The following is a 19,922-nucleotide window of genomic DNA, read 5'->3' as shown; positions in this document are numbered from 1 at the left end:
AGGGTGGCACCCACACGGCAGCAGAGCCCTCCCTCGGCCTCACTCCCTCTATTCCTCTCTGTCTGGCTTGTCTGCGTCCTACCCCTCCCTCTGTCTCCCACCCTAGACGGTCGGTCCAGGAGGACGGGGCGCACCCTGTCCGGCCGGTCACCAGCGCTCATCCCCGCAGGCACTTAGCTGTATCTGTTTGAGCAACACAGAAGGAAATGACAGAGAAACATCAGAGGATCAAAGCGGGAAGAGGCTGAAAGCTTCAGAGACAAAAGGGACGGAGGACAGAGCCCCGACAGAGGAGCCCTCTGTCTGCTGGAGTCCCCTCCAGAGCGCTGTGCTGCCAGCATGGTGGGCGTGACATGAGGAGGCGCAAGGAGGTGGCCGCACAGAGGGGCAGGCTAGGAAGTGACGTCAACCAGACGAAAGCGTCTGCCGAGCTGCCCTGCACCCGCAAGGCCTCCCGCACCCAGCAACGTGCATCACACGACCCGTCTGTAAAAACCGCCGTGCACGCTGTTAGCACGTGTAGCTACAAACACCCACACGTAACCAAGAAATCACTCCCACACGTCACGAGCCCCCGGGGGAGCCTGCAGTGCCGGCCCTGGGCCCCGAGGCCTGGAGGGCGCTGTCTGCCGACACTTCGGGCTCCTGATCCCAACTTTGTTTTTCTAGGTGGAAACACTAGCTGGCCACTCGGTGAAAAAGGCCAGGAGTAAGGAGAGCGAAGCTGGTGGAGCCCCAGCTCCTCGTGCTGAGCGGCAAGAGGTCGGGGTCAAGGTAACGCAAGAAAAAGACGCACTTACCACCCAAATGAGGCAGAGGGTGCTTTTATAATTGCGAAAGTAACCCATGTTCACGAGAGGAAATTATTTAAAATGGAGAACAAGATAAGAAATAACCAAAACTTCAACGCCAGGAGAAGACCACTGTGTAATGTTTTCGTCCTTTCTTGTTTCGCCCACCCCATTCATATCACATAGATGAGTATCCCATAAACACACGCAACGTGAATGACTTACTGTGTGTACACATGCGGTACACACACGGTGTGTACGGCTTTCTTACAACAAACACTCACACTTCCACTCAGAGTTCTCTGCAAACACGTGACATTCAGGCACATCACTAAACTACCACTAACTTAATCACATTCCTCCTGCTGGACGTTGAGGGGTCCAAGTCGTCACTTATAAAACACTGGAGGGATGGTGACGCTACCCCCCGGGGAGGACATGCCTCGGCCGGGTGCCCGGCTCACGCCCGCCGCACGGGCATTTTGAATCTAAGAACCTCCGCTAATTCAACGGAGGAAGGATGGCACCTTCTACTGTTGAAGGCTTTCTCCTGTGTCTTAACCACAGGTGTTTCCTTTCATGAATCTCCGTGGACACACTGGGTTCTCCGTGTTCTTCTCATGGAATGCATATTACCTTTAATGTTAACAGTTTCTATCTGTTAACGGTAGTAGTATCTTCACACATTTTTTCCGTTTTCCCTTTGACCTACAGAAGTTCTAAATGTTATGCCGCTTAGTCAAATCATTTGTGCGAGACTTCTTTCACCGCTTTTGCGCTTAGAGAGTTCCCACCTTTCAGTGATATAACTATTTTCCCTGTACTTTCTTCTAGCTTTGTTTTTCAGTTTACTTCTTTTTAAAAAGCATTAAATTCTCCAGTGCCCTGGACCTGCCTTTAGAACCAGCCCCCGGGTGAGCCAGGGTCTATCTGCCTCCATACAGCGTCTCCCCCTCGGTCCCCAGGGCCACCTTCTAATCAGCCCCTAACGCCACACGGAAGCTCCCCGTCCTGAATCTTTTTTAGTTGCCCAAAGGGAGGAGAGGGGGAGGGGTCGGGGTCGTACTCCCGTCTCGTCGTCATTCCAGCGAGAATGTAATTTATAACCTCAGCAGAAAACACGTTCCAGGCTCTTCCGTTCACTCACTCGTTCAGCGCCGTCGGCGCGCAGGCACAGGGGAGCTGCCAGGCCCAGGCCCCGCCTGGAGGAACCACGGGCCTGCGAGGGGCGGGGATGGTGAGCCAGGGCGGCGGGGCCTCTCAGCAGGAGCCGCCAGCGGGCGGAGGGCAGCGGGGCCGGGCCTGCGTGGGGGGGCGGGGGAGGCAGGCCGAGGGCCGCCGCGCCAGGCTCACCTCGGGGTGCTTGCGCCGCATGTGCCTGCTCATGGAGGCCCTGGTGGACACCTTGGTCCCGCACAGCTGGCAGCTCTGGGCCTCCACCTTGTCGTGGGTGAGCTGCACGTGCTTCTGCAGCATGTACTCGGTGACGTACTTCTTGTCGCACACGGCGCACGTCCACTGCTTGCCCACTTCCCACACGCACGGGCCGGAAGAGAAAGCACGGGTCGTGAGCGGGGTCAGCCTCTGCACGTGCGGCCAGGGTCGCCGGCCGGGTCCCCCACCCGGCGGTCAGGCCGCGGGACGGGCAGCGCGGCCTCCTCCCCTCCTGGAGCCCAGTCGCTACCCCAATGTCCGAAAATTCAAGTTTCGGGCAATGTCCAAACATTTTGAAAATTCAAAATTTTCCATGTCCGAAAATTCTGATGGGCTGAGTTTCTGGGGGCAAGGGGCCATCGTTAAGGCAGAACAGCACCGAAATATTGGAAAAAGCCTATCACAGCCATGCCATGCCCACCGCGCACGCTCCGATGGCCTCAGCGGAGACCGCGGCGGGCGGGCGGCCGGCTGGTCCCCAGGTGCCCCGCTTACCCGTGTGGATGAGCTTGTGCGTCTCCATCGTGTTTCTCTCACTGAAAGTTTTTCCGCACAGTTCGCACATGAAATCTTTAATCCCTGCAGAAAAAGGCACACTTAATTTCACGTTTCACTAGTGTTTTAACTACACACAGAAGCTGTCTTGTCCTTGACACGTTTCTGTATTTGCAGAAGCTGCACGGGAGGTAAACTACCAGGAGAGAGCAGACGGTAATGTTCATTCCCACACGCGACCGGCACACTGTGGCTTGAAAGCTACCCTACGGCTGGCACGCAGGCGAGCTCCTTCCGCAGAAGGGGTGACAAGGACAGTTTCAGCCCGAGGCCCACAGACTGCCACAGAGTCTCAGCAGAATCCGATTCAATGAGCTTACTCTGCACAGCTCGCGACCAGGGAAGGCAGGGCCACGTTTATGACACGTTTAAGGCTTCCACCGGCTTCATTCCAGTCCTGAGTGTTCAGATCAGTCACTCGGTCTGGGGTGAACACCCTGCCTGCCTGCAACCTGGCAAGGAAGCATCAAGGCATCGGACTGTCTCTCTCCCCAAACTGACAAGAAGGTGAATCCTTAGAATGCCTTTTAAATAAATGTTTCCCTCCAAATGGAAAACTAGGTAAGTGATTTTCAAGGTCCACTCATCTCGGACTTATCTTGGCCCTATATTCAGCGAACCCCTCGTATGGTCACCGTGGCTCTCGGAGGCCAGAGGCCACTACAGCCCAACAGGTGCAGTGTTGTGGGACCCGAGAGGAGGTGCAGGACCCAGTCCCAGGGGGCGAACGCTTCCTAGAAAAGGGGAAGCGACACGGATGAGCTTCCCCAGGAAGAGGAGGGCAGCACACTTTTGTGAAAGCCCAGTGCCCTGGGGGCTGGCACTCCAGGAGGACCCAAAGCAGACCTGCGTGGTGGCCTGGACAGCCCTTGGGGCAGTGAAAGCGGTGGGCGCACAGGTAAGCTGGGCCAGGCAGTGGCAGGACTCAAGTCCATTTTAGGGAGAACGTGGAACCAACCAGAGGCTCCTACCAGAAACTTCAGACACAACTCCATCACCCAGGGATAACCGTCTCTCACTCCGCTGTCGACCTTAATCCTTTTATGCACACACGTTCATCCATACACAAATGTTTATAAAACAATGACCTCATGTGTTGTAGAGGCTGTTTTGTCTCCCACTGGATCATGAGTGTCTGTGTAAGTTAACGTATGATCCCATCACTTGCAGGGGCGCGCTGTCCCTCACGGTGAACACACCATAATTCAGCCACTGCCCTACTGAAGGACACCGAAGATGGCCCAGTCTCCTGTCCAGACGACAGGGTGACCAGCACGTACACACGCCCCGGGCCCTCGTCCGATGGTTTCTCCCTCACACGCTCCTGCAGGGAGACGGCTGAGTGGGTGGGAAGGCGCTGAGGACAGCTAGCTGGGCGGTAACCCGAGCTCCGTGAGGGCGCACAGGGATGGAGGGCGCTTGCAGGGACCGGGAGCTCCTGAGACACCGGCGACCTAACCAACCCACCCCCGCGAGCTTGATCAGGAAGCCTGGGGCCTGTTGGGAGCTAAACACCGTAAGGAGCGGCGGCGGCTCCTTCCCGAGCTGCACCTGCACCGCTGAGCTGGCCCCTCTCCACGAGAGCGCCGCGGCCGGGGGCGGACTCACCCGTGTGCCGCTTGTAGTGCTTGAGCATGTTGACCTTCTGTGCGAACTTGCGGTGGCACTCCCTGCACTCGTACTCCTTGATGCCCTTGTGCAGCTTCATGTGGTGGCGCAGCGCGTGCTTGGTCTTCATGCCTGCGGGACCGAGTGGAGCGGGTCTTCGGGGGCCCCCGCCCCCCACCATGCCCGCCCCAGCCCTGCCACGGAGCCCAGCGGCGCACGCACCCCGCCCCCTCGCCCCGGCAGACACAGGTCTGGGTGAGAGCAAAGAGGAGGGACAGGGCGCGGGGGCTCGTCTCCGAGAGGACCCCCTCCACCAGCGGTGAGGCGGGCTGTGTGTCCTCGGAGGCCAGACTTAGGGGTTCGAGGCCGACTTCCAGACGGCCCGTCTCGGCAGGTGCCCACCCAGCCTGGACAGTCAGTGCTCCCAACAACAGGAGCTGTGGGTAGATGTGCAAATCTAACCACTGTGACCCGACTGAATCGTCTGGTAGGCGGCTCCAAGCCGCCTGAAGTCCGCTGCTGATCTTGGTGATGTAAATGTTAACTAAGATTAGATACTTTAAGGTCCAAACACAGACTTTCCATCTACCTTCAGGTTAACGTAACAAAGTCAACATTTGCGGAAAGGAGCGAAATATGCTAAAACCTCCCTAACTCAGGCGCTGAAGAAGGAAAGACCCTGGTTTAGGGTTTGAATCAGTGGTGGAGGGTCTTAGGCCAGGAGACCCACCAGGTGAGCAGTGCTGGACAGGAAGGGAGGGCGGCAGGGTCTGTGGGCAAAGGGCGCCTGGGGGGCAGCCTTAGCATCTCATGGTGCATGAAGTGTTTTGAACAAATCTTCCTGTGTATCCTCGGCCACTAGTGCTACACATGGAAACACAACAGGCATGGCACACAGGCCTCTGCTGCCAGGCGACGGGACTCTCATTACTTCTACAGCCTCCCACTTGAATAAGACCCGGTCAGGTCCAGGATTTGGGGGGAAAATGTAAAGTATTGATAACAATAAGCAAGGGCGTTTCCTGCAACATCACTTGGAATGATAAAAGACTGCACACCAAAACCCCCTGAAGATATAAATTAAAGGGTCTGGTTGTAGGAATCCACAGGATGGAATCCTATCAAGGTTTTGAGAGGAAAATTAGGGCAATATTTGCCTGATATGAAAAGATCACCAAGATGGATATGGAAGTAAATAAAAAGCAAGGTATGGAAAGAACAGGTAAGCACAAGCATCTGCTTGTATGTGCCAGCGATCATAATATGAAAGTAAAATGATCACTGATAGTTTAGGATTATGGAAAATAAATATGGTAACCCAAGTATTAACACCTGCATTGTATTTAAAGTATTCATAAGTCATGAAAGAAATCATGAAACTAAACATTAAATACACTTCAGATATAAAAATGTACATAACACAAGATGTGACACTGACCTCAGTGCCCGCCCTGGGCACCCCTCTCTGCCCTGTCAGGGCCCACTGAGCAGACTCAGGTCTCAGGTGTGGTTGCCCCCTGCCCAGCTCGGGGGACGGCCCACCACACCTGTCTACCTACAACCCTTCCCACCTCTACCTGGCTCTAGCTCTGTGGGAAAGGGGCTCAAATTGCTGCGGCAAAGACGGGGCTGCAGCTGGAGCTCCAGCCAGCACGGCCAGCGCTAAGACACGCGTAGAAACTTCTAGAAATGTCCGTGCACAACAATCAAATGCTGCTTTTGAAGAGGGTAACTGAGGTCCGAGGTGGGAATAACTTTACTTTGCATATCCATTTGTGTAAAAAAAATTTTTTTTTTGGTTAGGTGCCTGGGTTACTTTTTCAATAAAACAATCTACACACTGCACACAGTTATTTTGGAGAACAGACAAGAAACTGTCACCTGTGCAGAGAGGGACTGGGGGCCGGGGGTGGGGGACTGTGCACCTTCTGCTTTTCTCTGCAGTTCTTTTAGCCCTCTGCATGTAATCTTATTTTATGAGGCTAACAGGGGTTTATCCAGTGAGTGGAATTAGGGGGCATTTGTGTTTTCTTCGTACTTTCCTAAAAATCACATAAAGGAAAAAGGTAAAAACTTTATGGAATATTAAATTTTTTAAAAGACCCTCACAGCAAGGCCGATGAACTTGATCTGTCCCATATCTGAAGGAGGGTGGCACTGCCGCTCTCCACCACACAGAACACTGGCGGCCACTTGAAAGCACCAAAGATCCGCTGCCCCAAGTCTTCCTGACAGTTCTGGTTTGTTTTCAAACAGAAATGGGTTAAAATTTTACCATGTACTGCGATTACCTTTTTTTTCCTCATTCCACTTACTGATGTGAGATATTTTATTAATAGATTTATTATCGTTTAACTCATTTCACCTGACTGAAATAGAGGTCCCAGTCGTCACTGATAACAGTACATCACTGTCTTAATGCACAGCGGGGCCTAGTCGGCAGTTCCAGTCGGCAGTGGAGGATTTTGCACCCATACTCAGGCCGTATGAGGATCCTCAGATTATCCTGTACTTCAAAGAATTATGTGTGGCACTGTTTCCCTACTTTGAAAACGATTTACTTGCACTTTGATTTCACCCCATCTCCCTGCCTTTGGATGGCTTTATTTTTCTTGCTGATCCTCTTCGGGTCTTATCTTTCTTGAGTAAATGACTCGGGTCTGGGCGACACCCGTGTGGCCTGGCCGCCCCTCCTGCCTGACGGCCAGGTCCCCCCACCTCCGTGCGCCCGCTCTCGCCTTTGCCCCTCCCCCCTCCCCTCCCCCCCCCACTGAGCACACAGCCCGGGTCCCCCACCTGCCCTCACCTTTCCCACACTCGGCGCACAGGTACTCGCGGATGTTGTCATGCACACGCATGTGCTCCTTCAGCATGTCCTTCCTGGCAAAGGACTTCCCACACTGCTCACAGGCGTGGCTTTTCACACCTACAAACCAACAGGTCAGACTTTCACAGCAGGAGAGCCGCACCCACGGTCACCGTGTGACGGCAGTGACGGGGAGAAGTTTGGCCCCCCGCCTGCAGCTGGAGCAGTGCCCGCTGAGCCCTCCTTCCCCAGTCTCCGCGAGGACCCAGAGGGGGCAGGGGCCGAGCTGGGGGGGAGCGGTGGCAAAGACGGACAGAGAAGCACCGGCAGGGAGGCGAGAATGACTGCTGGGCAGGAAGCAGCTCGGGCCCCTGCGTCCTCCCAGGCACGGCTACCTGTGTGGATGAGTTTGTGCCGCTCCAAGTTCCCGATGCTGTTGAAGATCCGCCCGCAGATCTCGCATGGGTGGATGTACCTGAAACCAGACACAGGCTCAGGACGGCCCGCACAGCCTCACGGGGCCGTCAGCAGCCGAGTGCACCTGCCTGAGCGCCTCTATCAGCAGGTGGGGCATAAAAGGTGCTGGGGGGGGGACAAGGGACCCAGAGACTTCAGCCTCCATCTGGGCTGAATCGTCCCCCCTCAAAATTCACACGCTGGTGTCCTGATTCCCAGCACTGCAGAATGCGACGTTGCTTGGAGATGGGGGTCTTCACAGAGGTGGCTACGTTAAAATTGAGGCCCTCACGACAGGCCCTAATCCAGTATGACTGGTGCCCTTATAAACAGGGACACAGAGACATGCACAGAGGGAAGGCCACGAGGACACAGGGAGAAGATGGCAGCCACACGCCAAGGAGAGAGCCTGGGACAGATGCTGCCTCACGGTCACAGAAGGAAGCAGAAGATCTGCTGCATCTAGAATGTCCGGCCTTCAGCACTGAGATAATATATTTCTGCTGTTCAAGCTGCCCAGTCGGCAGCCCGAGCAGACTACTCAGCTCTAAACAGGGCTGTTGCCTGACTTGCTTGGACACACAGCGCTGATTACGGGCTGTAGCCAGATGCGGGACTGACATTCATGAAACCTAATTACTGTGGGGCAAAGGGGCTCTGGTCGTATGTAGGCAGGGCCTGCAACGCGGCCCCCTGTGCCGGGGGTCCGCGAAGGTGTGCAAGCTGGGAGAGGGCTGATGACCCACGAAGGAGCGAGGCCAGTGCCTCCCCCAGACCCGCCCAGGGCTCCCGGAGGAGAGAGGACTTGCTCTATGCTCCGGACGGCTGATTTGAGCACCTGCCTCTCTGCAAGGAAGCCAGCCCTCCCTCCGCACCACCCTAGACCAGGGAGCCCCTGCCTGGGGGACCTCACTTCTGCACGTTGGGGTCAGGCAGGTTCTCGCGGTGGATGACCATGTGGGCGTGGTAGGTGGCCTTCAGGGCGAAGCGCCGGTGGCAGATGCTGCAGCCATAGCCCTTCTCCTTGTGCACCTCCATGATGTGCTTCAGGTACTCCTTCCCGCGGCCGAAGGTGAGCTGCGGACACGCACACTGCTCACGTGCGCACGCAGCCCGGATCCCCGCGGCTAACGATGCGCCGCCGCCACCCAGGTGCCCTGGACGCGGGGGAGAGCCCGCTTCCCAGCAGGAGAGGGGGGACTCCTGAGAGGAGGGCCAGCGGGGGGTGCATAAGAAGCAGACTCCAGGTCCTCCTGGACCTCCCGGCAGGTCCCGCCCCCCCCAGCCGGCTTCCAGAACCCCCCTCCTCTCCACCCACCTGACCCCATCTCTCCCCCAAGCCTGAAGGCCCTGACAGGTGCACAGCCAGGGAGAACACAGGGACCTGCTCGGCAGTGGTGAACCACAGCTCCCTGAGCAGTGAAGCCGCAGAGACCACGGCCGTACAGCAAACTGCTGAAAACTCACCGCGCCCCCAGCCTCTAAGCAAGGGTCCCTGCCGTGTGGGGGGCAGGTGGAGAGAGGAGCCCTGGCCTGCGCCCACCTTCGTGGACACGGATCCCCACCGGTCAGCCACACAGGCACGTGTGGACCAGACTGATTCTGAGACAGTGGTCCCCTGACGGCGGTGAGACCCCTATCCACCATCCCTGAGAGGCAACGAGACCTGGGGCGCCTTCCAGGACATCTGTGAGGCACCCCCCATGCCAGAGCCTCTGCGGGCCGGCAGCCCTACAGCCCCAGGGCTCGAAGGCTGGAGGTCCAGTTACCTGACACCTTTTGCAGCTGTACTTGTGAGGCTCCGAGTCTGCACTCTCGTCGGAATTGTCATCATTCTCTTCCGAGGAGATCCCGATCTTGCCAATAAACTCCTCCCTCTGGTGGTCATCCATCAGCGCGATGTCCTGGAAAACAGTCACCGGGTCCAACTTCTAACATGCTTGGTGCAAACTTTAACCAGTGATTTGCAGACCGGAGGCAGAAACCGTGCCCTCCGGTCACCTGGGACAGCCCACCCCCCGACGGTAGTGCCATCAGGCCCCGCTCGCGTTCAGGTGACTGTGAACACCAGGGCTGGAGCTGCTGGGAACAGCCACCGAGCTGGGCCGCGTCACCACCGACCACTCCCTCCTTCTCCCTGGATCGGCACTTCTTCCCCCCACCCCCCCACCCTGGAGCCATGACCCCGAATCCTCCCTCCTCTCCCCACCACACCCACAAGCTCCCGTCTCACGTTCCTCAAAGGCAGGGAGGGAAGCAAATGCCCCCTGTCCCGACCCTCGACCCTCGTTCTTCTCCCGGGAGGTACCTAGCGTGGAGGGGTTTTAACGCGAGCCCTGCAAGTGGGCTGCAGGAGACACAGCAAAAAGACTCCAGAGGGCTCACCAGAAGAGCGGCCACGCGGCCACGCTGACCACGAGGGCCGACCCCGCCCCCCCATGCGGCCCGGGAAGGGGGACGCCAGCTCACCTTAAAGTGGACGTGGATGTGATCCCGGAGCACGTCCACGCGGAAGAACTTGCGCCCGCAGATCTCACAGGTGTACTTCTTGTCGCCGTGCGTCAGCAGGTGCTTGTTCATGTTGCTCCTGCAGGAGAACACCTGTGGGGAGGAGAGCCGGGTCGGAGAAGCCTGCTACCGTGTGTGCCCAGCCCACTGGGAGGCCGTAACCGGGCACAAGAGCGCAGTTTCTCCCCACGGTTTGAGCTGCAGCAACTCCTCAGTGTCTGAGACACAAATAATCACGTGGTGCTAGAATCATGACCGTTCAACCGTTGAAGTTGGTGCTTCCATTATAACACAGCATTAACCGTTGTCTAGTCTTCACCATAAACGGTATTCTGCTCAATTTTATTCAGCTCACTTAAATATTTCACTAGGATGGGGGCTACCAAGAAGACTAAGTCATAGAAACAGCTGCAGTTTTCTGAAAGCGGATATCAAAAAAGAGTTATGTCCTCAGTGGGTGTTCCGTATTTCATGCACAATTCACACCGCCTCCCCCAATTTCTCAGTGCTTCCTGTCTAAAGTGATGAGTGTGGAGACTCGGTCATTCACCCAGTACTCATCCACTGGGTGTCCCCTCTGCTGCCCACAGGTGCGGTGCAGCCCTGCGTCCACCAGCAGAGCTCAGTGGACAAAACCGGCAGCAGAGACGACCCCCAGGGCCCGCACTGATCTGAGAGTCTTTGCCCACACGGCCTTCGCCCCAGTGGCCGAGTAACCTGGGGAACAGGCCTCCTTAGAGCTCCCCCCGACCACGCATGGTCAGGAAGAGAACACGCCATGAACGAAAGGGAAACGGTTCACGAGGAACAGAGGCTAACGCCTTCACGGGACACTGCTTTTCAAGATCTGCAGGTGACTTGGGGCCAACAGCCCTGAGACCACAGCCCAGGGAGGCTGGGCGGGAAAAGGAGTCAGCAGGGCAGGAAGATGGGCCTCCAGGGAGGGACGGAGGCTGCAGGTGTCCCCCGGCACCTGTGTTCTCCAGGCAGGCGGGGCTGGAGACGGGATACTTGGAAGCAATGAAGAATTCAGTTCTAGAGACACTCAGGCTCTTTCACCGCCTGCCTGGACCCTCCGCGAGTGTTCAATGAACATTTCACAGAATAAAAGGTGTCTGAATGTCAGTCACACAGCTGGCTGGTTTCACGTACACCATCTCCCAAGGACATGGAAGGGACACGGTGCCACCGCTCCTCAGAGCCGGTGGTCAGTGGGCAGAATGAGTGGGACACGTGAACACGAGGCAGCCTCCACCCACCCCTGCCCGTGAGCGGCCTGGCCTGGCCACCCGGGCTCAGGCATGTGTTCCGTTACCCCAGCTCCCCCTCCCCCTCCAGCCCCCAAACCCACACTAAGTCAGAGCCCCAGCGTGGAGCCCACAGGCCACGCTACCCTGTGGACCTGTTGCTTTGCGGTTTGAAAAAAATCAGGAAATTTCCCATAAAAACACGGGTTTCCGTTTTCTCTTGGAAAGGTCAAAACATCTGGCAATGCTGCCACGTGCCAGCTGGCTGGGCCGAGTCACAGCTGGCCGTCCGCCCGGGCCTTCACTTCTGGCGGCTGCTGTCGCTCCAGGGCCATGTGGCTCACGTGGGCTGCGCGTGGCTGAGAACCTGGGCGAGCCGAGTCACGGGAGGTGAGTCTAAGGAACGAGCAACCGCACCTCCAGCTGAGACCAGGCGTTTGTGCGCAAAGACCACCACCATCTCACGTGGTAAGCTGACGTGGCCTGGAGGGCAGCGCCCGGACAGGGTTCCCTGTGCAGGGCTGACGTGGCCCGGGGCTGCTCGGATGGGGAGTGCACCCTGGACGTGTAGGGCCTGCTGAGGAGTGAACCCCCTCTGACGGCCAGCCCGACGCCCCGGACAGATCTGCTCGCTCGGGGCGCCGGCATCCGTGGACCGGGCACGGAGCACACGGCTGTGGCTCGGTCAGTCTCTCACTGGGAAATGCTGCAGGGGGACCAGCGCTGACCAGGAAAATAAACCCGGACATCCCGTCTCCGCCAGAAGCACGTGGCTCGGGGTGCTGGAGATGGAGTGTTCGTGCCGGGGTGGCACTAGTGGAAAATCGTGGCCGAAGGGAGACGAGGCTGAGCTCCTTCCTCCACAGCAAGAGAGCAGATGACCAGAGCAACAAGTGAGGGGACGCCGTGGCTGGGGACACCAAGTACCCACTCGACCTTAACGTTTCCCCCTCTCCTGCCACACGCAGTGCCTAGAGCTCTGAGTCTTCCCCTAAAAAAGGGTGAGCTGTGTCCCGGATCCCAGCCCGAGCCTGCGTTACCTTGCCGCACACCGGGCATCCCGACGGCTCCTTCCTGTAGCGCACCAGGTTCTCGCCACCGCCGGCCTCCACGTCTTCCCTCTTCACCCGCCGCACTCCTGAAACCCCACGCCCCCCGCCCGAGAGAGTCAGTATACACGAGACCTTCCCACATCAGCCAGGGTCACCTCCAGCTGACGGAGGACAGGGCTGCCCACGGGTGGGACAAAGGAGCGAGCGGGGTCACTCGTCCATGACGCACCGGCGCTCCGACACGGGACCCGGGAGGGAGGGCAGGCGGCCTGCACCGCCAACTCCGGAACCCGGGCCGCACCTGAAACTTGGAAATCCAAGGGCAGCAAGTGTCTTGAGCTTTCCACGCAGAGGAGTCAGCATGAGCTACTGGTAAGGGAGGCATCTGTGCTCAATCTAAAGGCTCAAGGGAAAGGTGGGGCTCTCAGAGGCGTCTGTAAGGAGGAGGGCATTTTTAATAAAAAGATACTAATATTCATCCTTCAAATTAAATCAGCCCAATGAGGATCAAGGTAAAAAGTCAGAAAATAATAAAGTTTCTATGGTTTTAAGGCCTAAGTGTTCCTAATTGGGATCAAAACAGACTTAGAAGTTCTCGGGAAACAGGAAATCTATGAATAAAAGAAAGAGAGAAGTTCCTTCTCGTGGTCTCTCTCTACACCACTGACCCATCCTTCTGGGACATTCCTGCACAGCTGGGCTCAAGAACGGCCAGCACGGTGGCCTGGAGACAAGTACGTCACTCCCCAAAAAGCTCCCAGCGGCGTAAAGCACACAGGTCTGAACTGGGCGTGGATTACGCTTCCGTATAGAGGGAAGAACCACGCAACGGCCACACAGCATTCGCTCATTCCCGAGGAAAATGATCTGAGTGTGTCAGCTGTAAAATGTTGTAAGATAAAGTTGGAAAATGCAACCCACATATCTGTCAATCAGGAAACACCTGACTTCCGGCAGTAATGGCGGCACTTATGGGCCCGCCTGGGGCTTTATCATCAGGGTCCGGTTCAACCAGCCCGGCAGGTCGGCACAACGGCCATCCCCACAACACAGGTGACGAAACCGAGGCCCAGCAGCATGACCAAGGCCACCCAGTCGCTAAGCGGACACCAGGAGCTAAGTGCAGCACCAGATCACAGATGGAAGGGGGTGGAGCTTATGAACCCACATGAAGAAGGGCCAGGTAAAAAGGCAGAGTGCAAAGGTGATGCAGGACGTGACCTGACTCCAGGCTTGTTTTAAAAGCCATGAAGACACGTGTACATGCACAGCGGTGTGCGATGGTCAGACTTCGTGTACAACTTTGTTCTCTGGCCTTTTTCCCCCGACAAGCATACATTTCATTTACAATTCTTTGTAAAATGATTTTTTTCAAACTTTTATAACAAGGTGCTCTGGTCAGTGAGTGCTGCTTACAGAGGCTGGTCAGCAAGAGGGCAGGGGGTTTTAGGGTAAAAAACTAAAATGTCAAGATCACTAAACTAAAATGCTATTTTGAAAGAGGGTCTGTCTGAGCAGGCTCTTTGAGAAAGCCTCCCAGGTAGGGTAGGTGCTCAGGACACACCTGTGGCCCGAGGTCCCCGGTCTCTCTCTTCTCTCGGGGCCCCTGCCTTCCCCTGCACAGCTCAGGGTCTGCCCTGTGGGGTCGTCCGCAACCCCACCTCATCCCTCATCGTGCTGCCTCCCGCCTTCCCCCCCATTAGCGACCCCACTGAAGTCCACCTTTCTCCTGCGCTGGCCTCTTATAAACCCACCACACGACAGGCAGCCCCCAGGCACCCCAAGCCCACTGCAAATGGCGAGGGTCATCAGGGGCCCCTGGGGAAACAGAGGAACAAGGGCAAAATCACTCACGGCCCCAAACAGCCTCCGCCTGAAACGTTCCATTCCACGCACACGGCTGAAAGCACACCACACCCCATGTGAAATTTCATACACTGCTTTTCTCCTACTTTCGTATGGAAAGCATTTTCTCACAATATTAAGCTCTCTGAAAACAAAAAGTTTTTGGTGACTGATAAAATTCAGTCCTACAAAGAGTCTGGTTTTCCTAACTTTCCCCGCTGTGGAGCGTTTGGGACATTTCCACCCGTTCCCACTCGCACGTGATGCTCTAATCCCCCATCAGGACCTCTTGATGCCCGAGCCGATCCCCATCAGGTGGCGCCTCGCCAACAGGCACCCACGGAGGCGGGGCCAGCGTGAGCCCCGCCCCCGCCCCGGCAGGCGCACTCACCTTCCAGGTGCCTCCGCTGGTGGTCCAGCATGACGTCCTTGCGGTAGAACATTTTGCTGCAGACCTCACAGGCAAACTTCTTGTCCCCGTGCTTCTTCTTGTGCTTGGAAAGGTTGCTGTTGGTGGAGAAGAATCTGAAACACATCTCACATTGGAACGTCTTATCATCTGTCGAGGAAGCGGGGAAACACACAGCAACTTTTAGGTACATGACACCAAGTACAGGCTCAACATCATGGCCGTGGGACCGGCAACGAGGCGCAGAAGGAGGGCGGGGCCAGGAAACAGCACCACCTGAGCTGACGAAGCCCCCCTGCCAAGCCAGGCCTGAGCAGCGTGCAGAGCAAACAGGTAGCTCACCTCCTTCCTCCCTGGTGCCACAAGTCTCCCACAGCATCTGGGGATCCGTGGCTGGACCACAGCTGTCCTGGGCCCTCACCCACTCACCCAACCTGACCGCAGCACTGGCCCCTGCTTCCCCCCGCGTCAGATGAGCGGCATCCTGCCCCGCCCCACCGCTCCCCGGAAGCCCCCCCATCACCTGCCCCTCCTCTCCCACGCACCCTCCACAGGCTCCTCCCCCATCGCACAAAGACATCCCCAATGTCTCCCACCTGTAAACAAAACCGTCTGGTCCCTAGGTCCCCTTTGGGAGACGTGCACCCACCCCCAGCAAACACCCCCTCCCCACAGTGAAGCCTTCAGAGATACCCACAGCCCGGTGTCCCTCCCCAGCCCCTCCCCAAAGGTGGCCAGACTGCCCCACCAGGGCCTCTGACAGGCCCCACCCTGCTCTCTCCCTCCAGGTGCCCAAGGCAGACCCTGGGGTGTCCTGTCCCCTCCCCCCGGCCCGGGGGTCTGCTCCCCGTGAGCACAAGCACAGGGGCCATCAGGGCACTGCCCGGCCCTGGCACCTGTTCAGCTGTCTGCCTTCGCCCCAGCCACCCGGCCTCCGCCCCTGGTTTAGGGGTTCTCGGGGCCTCGGCCAGCGCTCTCCTCTCAGACTTGTCCTCTGCCCTCAACCCCACCACGCCCACCCTGCTCCTGCCAGGACACGTAACTGCCCACGGGTCCGTCACCTAAGCCTTAAGCCCCAGAAGGCAGCCCTCACTGCCCACGGCCCTCCTGCAGCGCCGGGAACACTGTCCCATGTCACCTGAGCATGACAGTATGTGTCCCCCTCCAGAGCGAGGGCCTGAGGTCACACCGTGCCACCCTCATTTCTGGGCCTTTGGCTACAGCCCACTGACCACTTCCTGCAGTCAGTAAACGTTTGCTGAATGCGCAAATCCCGGAGGCCGGAGGCAAAGTTTCGTTTTCTACAGTGATTCTGATTGCGGTCATCACTCCGCTGCACAGCGGACTCCCGTGTCCGGAATCGCAGCCTGGGCGCTGCTGACACGCCGGCCGGATCACTGCGGGAGGCTGTCCCGTGCCCTGTGCGTCCCCCAGGCAGCTGCTCCAACCAAACCGGCTGCAGACTCTGCCCAGCGTCCCCGGGGACTCAGGCCTCAGCAGTTTAACTTCTGCCAGGCGGACCCCGACGTGCAGCCCAGGTGGAGGCCCCGGGGTATCCACACAATCCCCTGTACATGCGTTTGTGTGTGTGCAGTACCTGTGCTTATCATGCAGACATTTCCGTGCTTATTTTAGTGGTTACCTCATATTCCACTCAGTTCATACATCGCAAGTTACTTCATCATTTTTGATACTGTGGGTAATTTAATGATCCTTTTCCTACTAGATTTCCTCAGCATGGATCCTTAGGAATGAGACCACCAGAGACAAGGGCGTCTGCCATCCTGCTCTGTGAAGGGCCGCGCCTTACAGGGCTGTTCCATCAGATCACCCGAGACCCCGCCCACCTGGGACCGCTAAACCACACAGGTAAGCCTCCCTCCTGGGCAGGTGGCCTCACAAGCCCAGGAACCCGACAGCCATGGAAGGGGCAGCGTGGCCCTTGGACTTTTCGCTTCTTCTCTCTAACGGGTCGAGTCCCTCCCAGAGTACGGAGAGGACCCACCTCTAACCATCCCCAACAGCTACGGTGTGGCCTTCGCCGGGTGACAGCAGCGCTGGAGCAGCTGTCTGGGCCAGGCTGTCACCACGGTGGCTTTTCCTGCCATGGCGTCCACATGTCACCAGTTCAGGAATGCAGGCAGGTGCTCGACGACAACCTTCTCCCACCCGTAATCCCTGCTGCCCTCGAGGTCTACACTCATGTTTTAACAAAATGCAGCAACTGAGGGGCTTCCCTGGTGGCGCAGTGGTTGGGAATCTGCCTGCCGATGCATGGGACACGGGTTCGGGCCCTGGTCTGGGAAGATCCCACATGCCACGGGGTGGCTGGGCCTGTGAGCCACGACTACTGAGCCTGCGCATCTGGAGCCTGTGCTCCGCAACAAGAGAGGCCGCGATAGTGGGAGGCCCGCGCACCGCGATGAAGAGTGGCCCCCACCTGCCGCAACTAGAGAAAGCCCTCGCACAGAAACGAAGACCCAACACAGCCAAAAATAAATAATAATTAAAATTAAAAAAAAAAATGCAGCAACTGAGAGCAAACACCTATTATGTGGTGGACGGTCAGGCTCTCAGCATGGCTGTGCCCCGCTCTCTGTCCGCCCCCTGCCCGGCCAGTGCCCGCCTCACCTCCACACGCTCACGTGAACTGCTCGCCCCCTGCCCCAGCTGGGGGCTGTTCTAATCCTCAGGCCAGAAAGGCTCTGCCTTTCTGCTAGTTCATTAAAGGGAAACACCTGCCCTCCTGAGGGCCGTTAACCTGAGGGGCTGGGAGGGGTGTGCCCCAGCCGCTGGTTTCCCTGGTAACTGATGAGCCAACCTGATGTCTATTTCCCCTATAAATGGCAGCCTCCTTCTCCCCTGAGGGGGAAGGTCTCCGCCTGACTCGTGCTGCCTGCCCTCTGCACGTGGCGGGGTGTGGCTTCAGGACCTCTGTTCCGGACATGTAAGTTTCCCCCGTCCAATAAACCGTTGATGTCTCTGTCGCTGTCTCCGGGCCCTTTCTTTGGTCTCGAGGTTGGGCAGCTCCAAGGCTTGCAGGCCTGGGGGTGCAGCCCAACATGTGGGCTCTGGTGAAGGAGGGGCCGCAGGGTCACCCGCGGAGACCCTGTCTTGCCTGAGGGCCTGGACGTGAGCCTCTGCTCTTCTCCAGCTCCCTCAGGAAGGTCGAGGGCAGACGAGGGCCATTTAGATAAGCTCCACCCGGCCTCCTCACACCCAGGACAGGCCCTGCTCAGTGAAAGCTTGAGAAAAAGCCCAGCAGACCCATCATTTCAAAGCTCACACAAATCCCTGACTTAATGGTCTACGGAAGACACATTCTCCTAGCATGAACACTATAAGAAAGTACAACAGCATGCAAATAATATATTACACAAATGACCTCAGCTCCCAGGTTTATCCTTTGTCTTCCATCCAAAACTTCCGACCTTTGAAATTGGAGAGAAACTGCATTTCAATTCATTGCTGCTCTGTTAACTTCTATATAACGAAGACAGACAAACGTCTGGTTTAACAGAACTTTTTGCTGACATGTAGCAACTGCTGCTTTGACTTAGTGCCTTCTGTTTCATTTGTGTCCAGAGAAATAAAGATAAAAAGAAGAGAACTTCTCTGCCTCAACCTCCAGCGGGCCTCAGCAAACACCCGGGCCGGGACAGGGGCATCGCCCTCCGCTCTGACGCCCACCCACTGAGCCCGTGCAGAACCGAGCGTGGCCACACGGAGCGCCATCCTGCCCGGCGACAAGCACAGCTCGAGGATCCTCTGACTGATATGGCATCAAAAGATTGGTGGATTTCCCCCAGGTTTTGGGAACACCTGGGCTGCAGAATGCAGGTGGCGTAGCACCTGGAAGTGCACCTGGAAGCTTCCAAGGCCACTTCATGCCGTGACTGACGCTCAGGGCAGCCGGAGCTCAGGTGAGACAAGACTCACCTGCCACTCAGAAAAGCCCCGCCCTAGGAGCGAGGCACTGTGGACGGAGGAAACCAGCCGCAGTTTCCAACAGGAGCCCTCAAAGCGGAACAAGCAAATGAACCAAACGAAGGGACACTGCAGAGGCTGCAGGAGCGGGTGCCGGCCACGGGCAGGGAGGGGCAGCGGCGATTTAGGTGACGGGGTAAGGGTGCCCTGAGATGCGGGCTGGCCGGCACCCTAGCAAGAACCAGCACAGCGATACAGAGTGACCGGTGACACACAGAGGGCTCGACAGGAAGGGGGTTCGGAACCAAAGGTTAACCTGGCAGGTCTCTAAGCCGACTGCCACTGGTACCACCCCCCAGGTGTGCGACGGTGCCTAGAAGAGGGGGCCGAAAAGACAACAGCGACCCTCCGCCAACCCCATCCTCCCTGGGTGGGGACGCAGCCGCCCGCCTTCCCCCGCGGGGCACAGGGCAAAGAGCCGCAGGGACAGGACACGGGCCTCCCCTGCCGGCCGGGCTCCTGCGCAGCCGTCCCCTGGCCGTCCACGGGGATTTACACATCACGTACACTCGCCAGCGGCGCGCTTGGCCAGGCACGGGGCCTGAGACCCTCGGCCAGGCCCAGAGACCCGTCCCAGCCACCGGCTGGTCCAAGCACGATGGCTGCATGCAAGCAGACGAGGGTCCGTGTCACGAGTGGGACTGGGGACAGCGGCAGGCTCAGTGGAGGCCGGTGTGTGCGAGGGAGCGGCAAGGCCCTCGCCTGGACCCAGGCGGGGTCCTCGGAGGGAGGAGGGCGGACGGTTGAGGAAGCTCCTGCCGACAGCGAGGCGGAAGCCCACCCCTCCAGCCGGGACCCCACCTCTTCAAGGACTTCTCACAGGGTCCCAGAGCAGCCCTACCGCTCACCATCCTCGGCGACCATGAAACCCCCCTGCTTCACTACGGGCTCAACTGTGGGCCATACGTGGCTGCTTTTGAGGAATAATAGGATGTGAAATAAATCCCCTTTTAAAGGGAAAGTTTCGGTCTCTTTAGAGTAAGTAACAGCTGCTTGAAGCACCCCGAACGGAGGGGAACGTTACAGGTGAGGATGCCTGTTAAACCCACCTTCACCCTCTGCCGGAACACCTGGTTCCCACCCCGCCGGGTACCTGCGCCTCAGCGCCGGGCGGGGCCGCTCACCTGTCCGGCAGTTGTGAAACTCCAGCGCGCTCTCGATGCGGAAGGTCTTCTCGCAGGTGCCACACCGGTACCTGTACTCGCTGTCGACCTGGTGGGAGGG

The 19,922-nt window shown here is 57.7% G+C and overlaps 1 protein-coding gene and 1 long non-coding RNA gene across 2 annotated transcripts in view; one reads left to right on the top strand and one right to left on the bottom strand.

Annotated features, from left to right (window-relative positions):
• LOC133093836 (uncharacterized) overlaps positions 1-3,299 on the top strand; it is a 28,016-nt gene extending 24,717 nt beyond the window's left edge. Inside the window, exons 2-3 of the long non-coding RNA XR_009701318.1 lie at positions 670-774; positions 2,898-3,299. This is a non-coding gene — a long non-coding RNA (uncharacterized LOC133093836). The remainder of the gene's footprint in view (positions 1-669; positions 775-2,897) is intronic.
• PRDM15 (PR/SET domain 15) overlaps positions 1-19,922 on the bottom strand; it is a 56,822-nt gene that overhangs the window by 6,047 nt on the left and 30,853 nt on the right. The window contains exons 11-21 of the mRNA XM_061193886.1: positions 19,823-19,910; positions 14,694-14,861; positions 12,446-12,543; positions 10,120-10,251; positions 9,420-9,554; positions 8,564-8,727; positions 7,590-7,669; positions 7,195-7,314; positions 4,389-4,520; positions 2,721-2,804; positions 2,145-2,320 (exon numbers count right to left, since the gene is read on the bottom strand). Of these exons, the coding sequence (XP_061049869.1) occupies positions 2,145-2,320; positions 2,721-2,804; positions 4,389-4,520; positions 7,195-7,314; positions 7,590-7,669; positions 8,564-8,727; positions 9,420-9,554; positions 10,120-10,251; positions 12,446-12,543; positions 14,694-14,861; positions 19,823-19,910 (1,377 nt within the window). The remainder of the gene's footprint in view (positions 1-2,144; positions 2,321-2,720; positions 2,805-4,388; positions 4,521-7,194; positions 7,315-7,589; positions 7,670-8,563; positions 8,728-9,419; positions 9,555-10,119; positions 10,252-12,445; positions 12,544-14,693; positions 14,862-19,822; positions 19,911-19,922) is intronic.

This window comes from Eubalaena glacialis, chromosome 6 (genome assembly GCF_028564815.1).
Source record: "Eubalaena glacialis isolate mEubGla1 chromosome 6, mEubGla1.1.hap2.+ XY, whole genome shotgun sequence".
Lineage (NCBI taxonomy): Eukaryota > Metazoa > Chordata > Mammalia > Artiodactyla > Balaenidae > Eubalaena > Eubalaena glacialis.
This window is presented reverse-complemented; position numbering and strand designations above follow the sequence as displayed.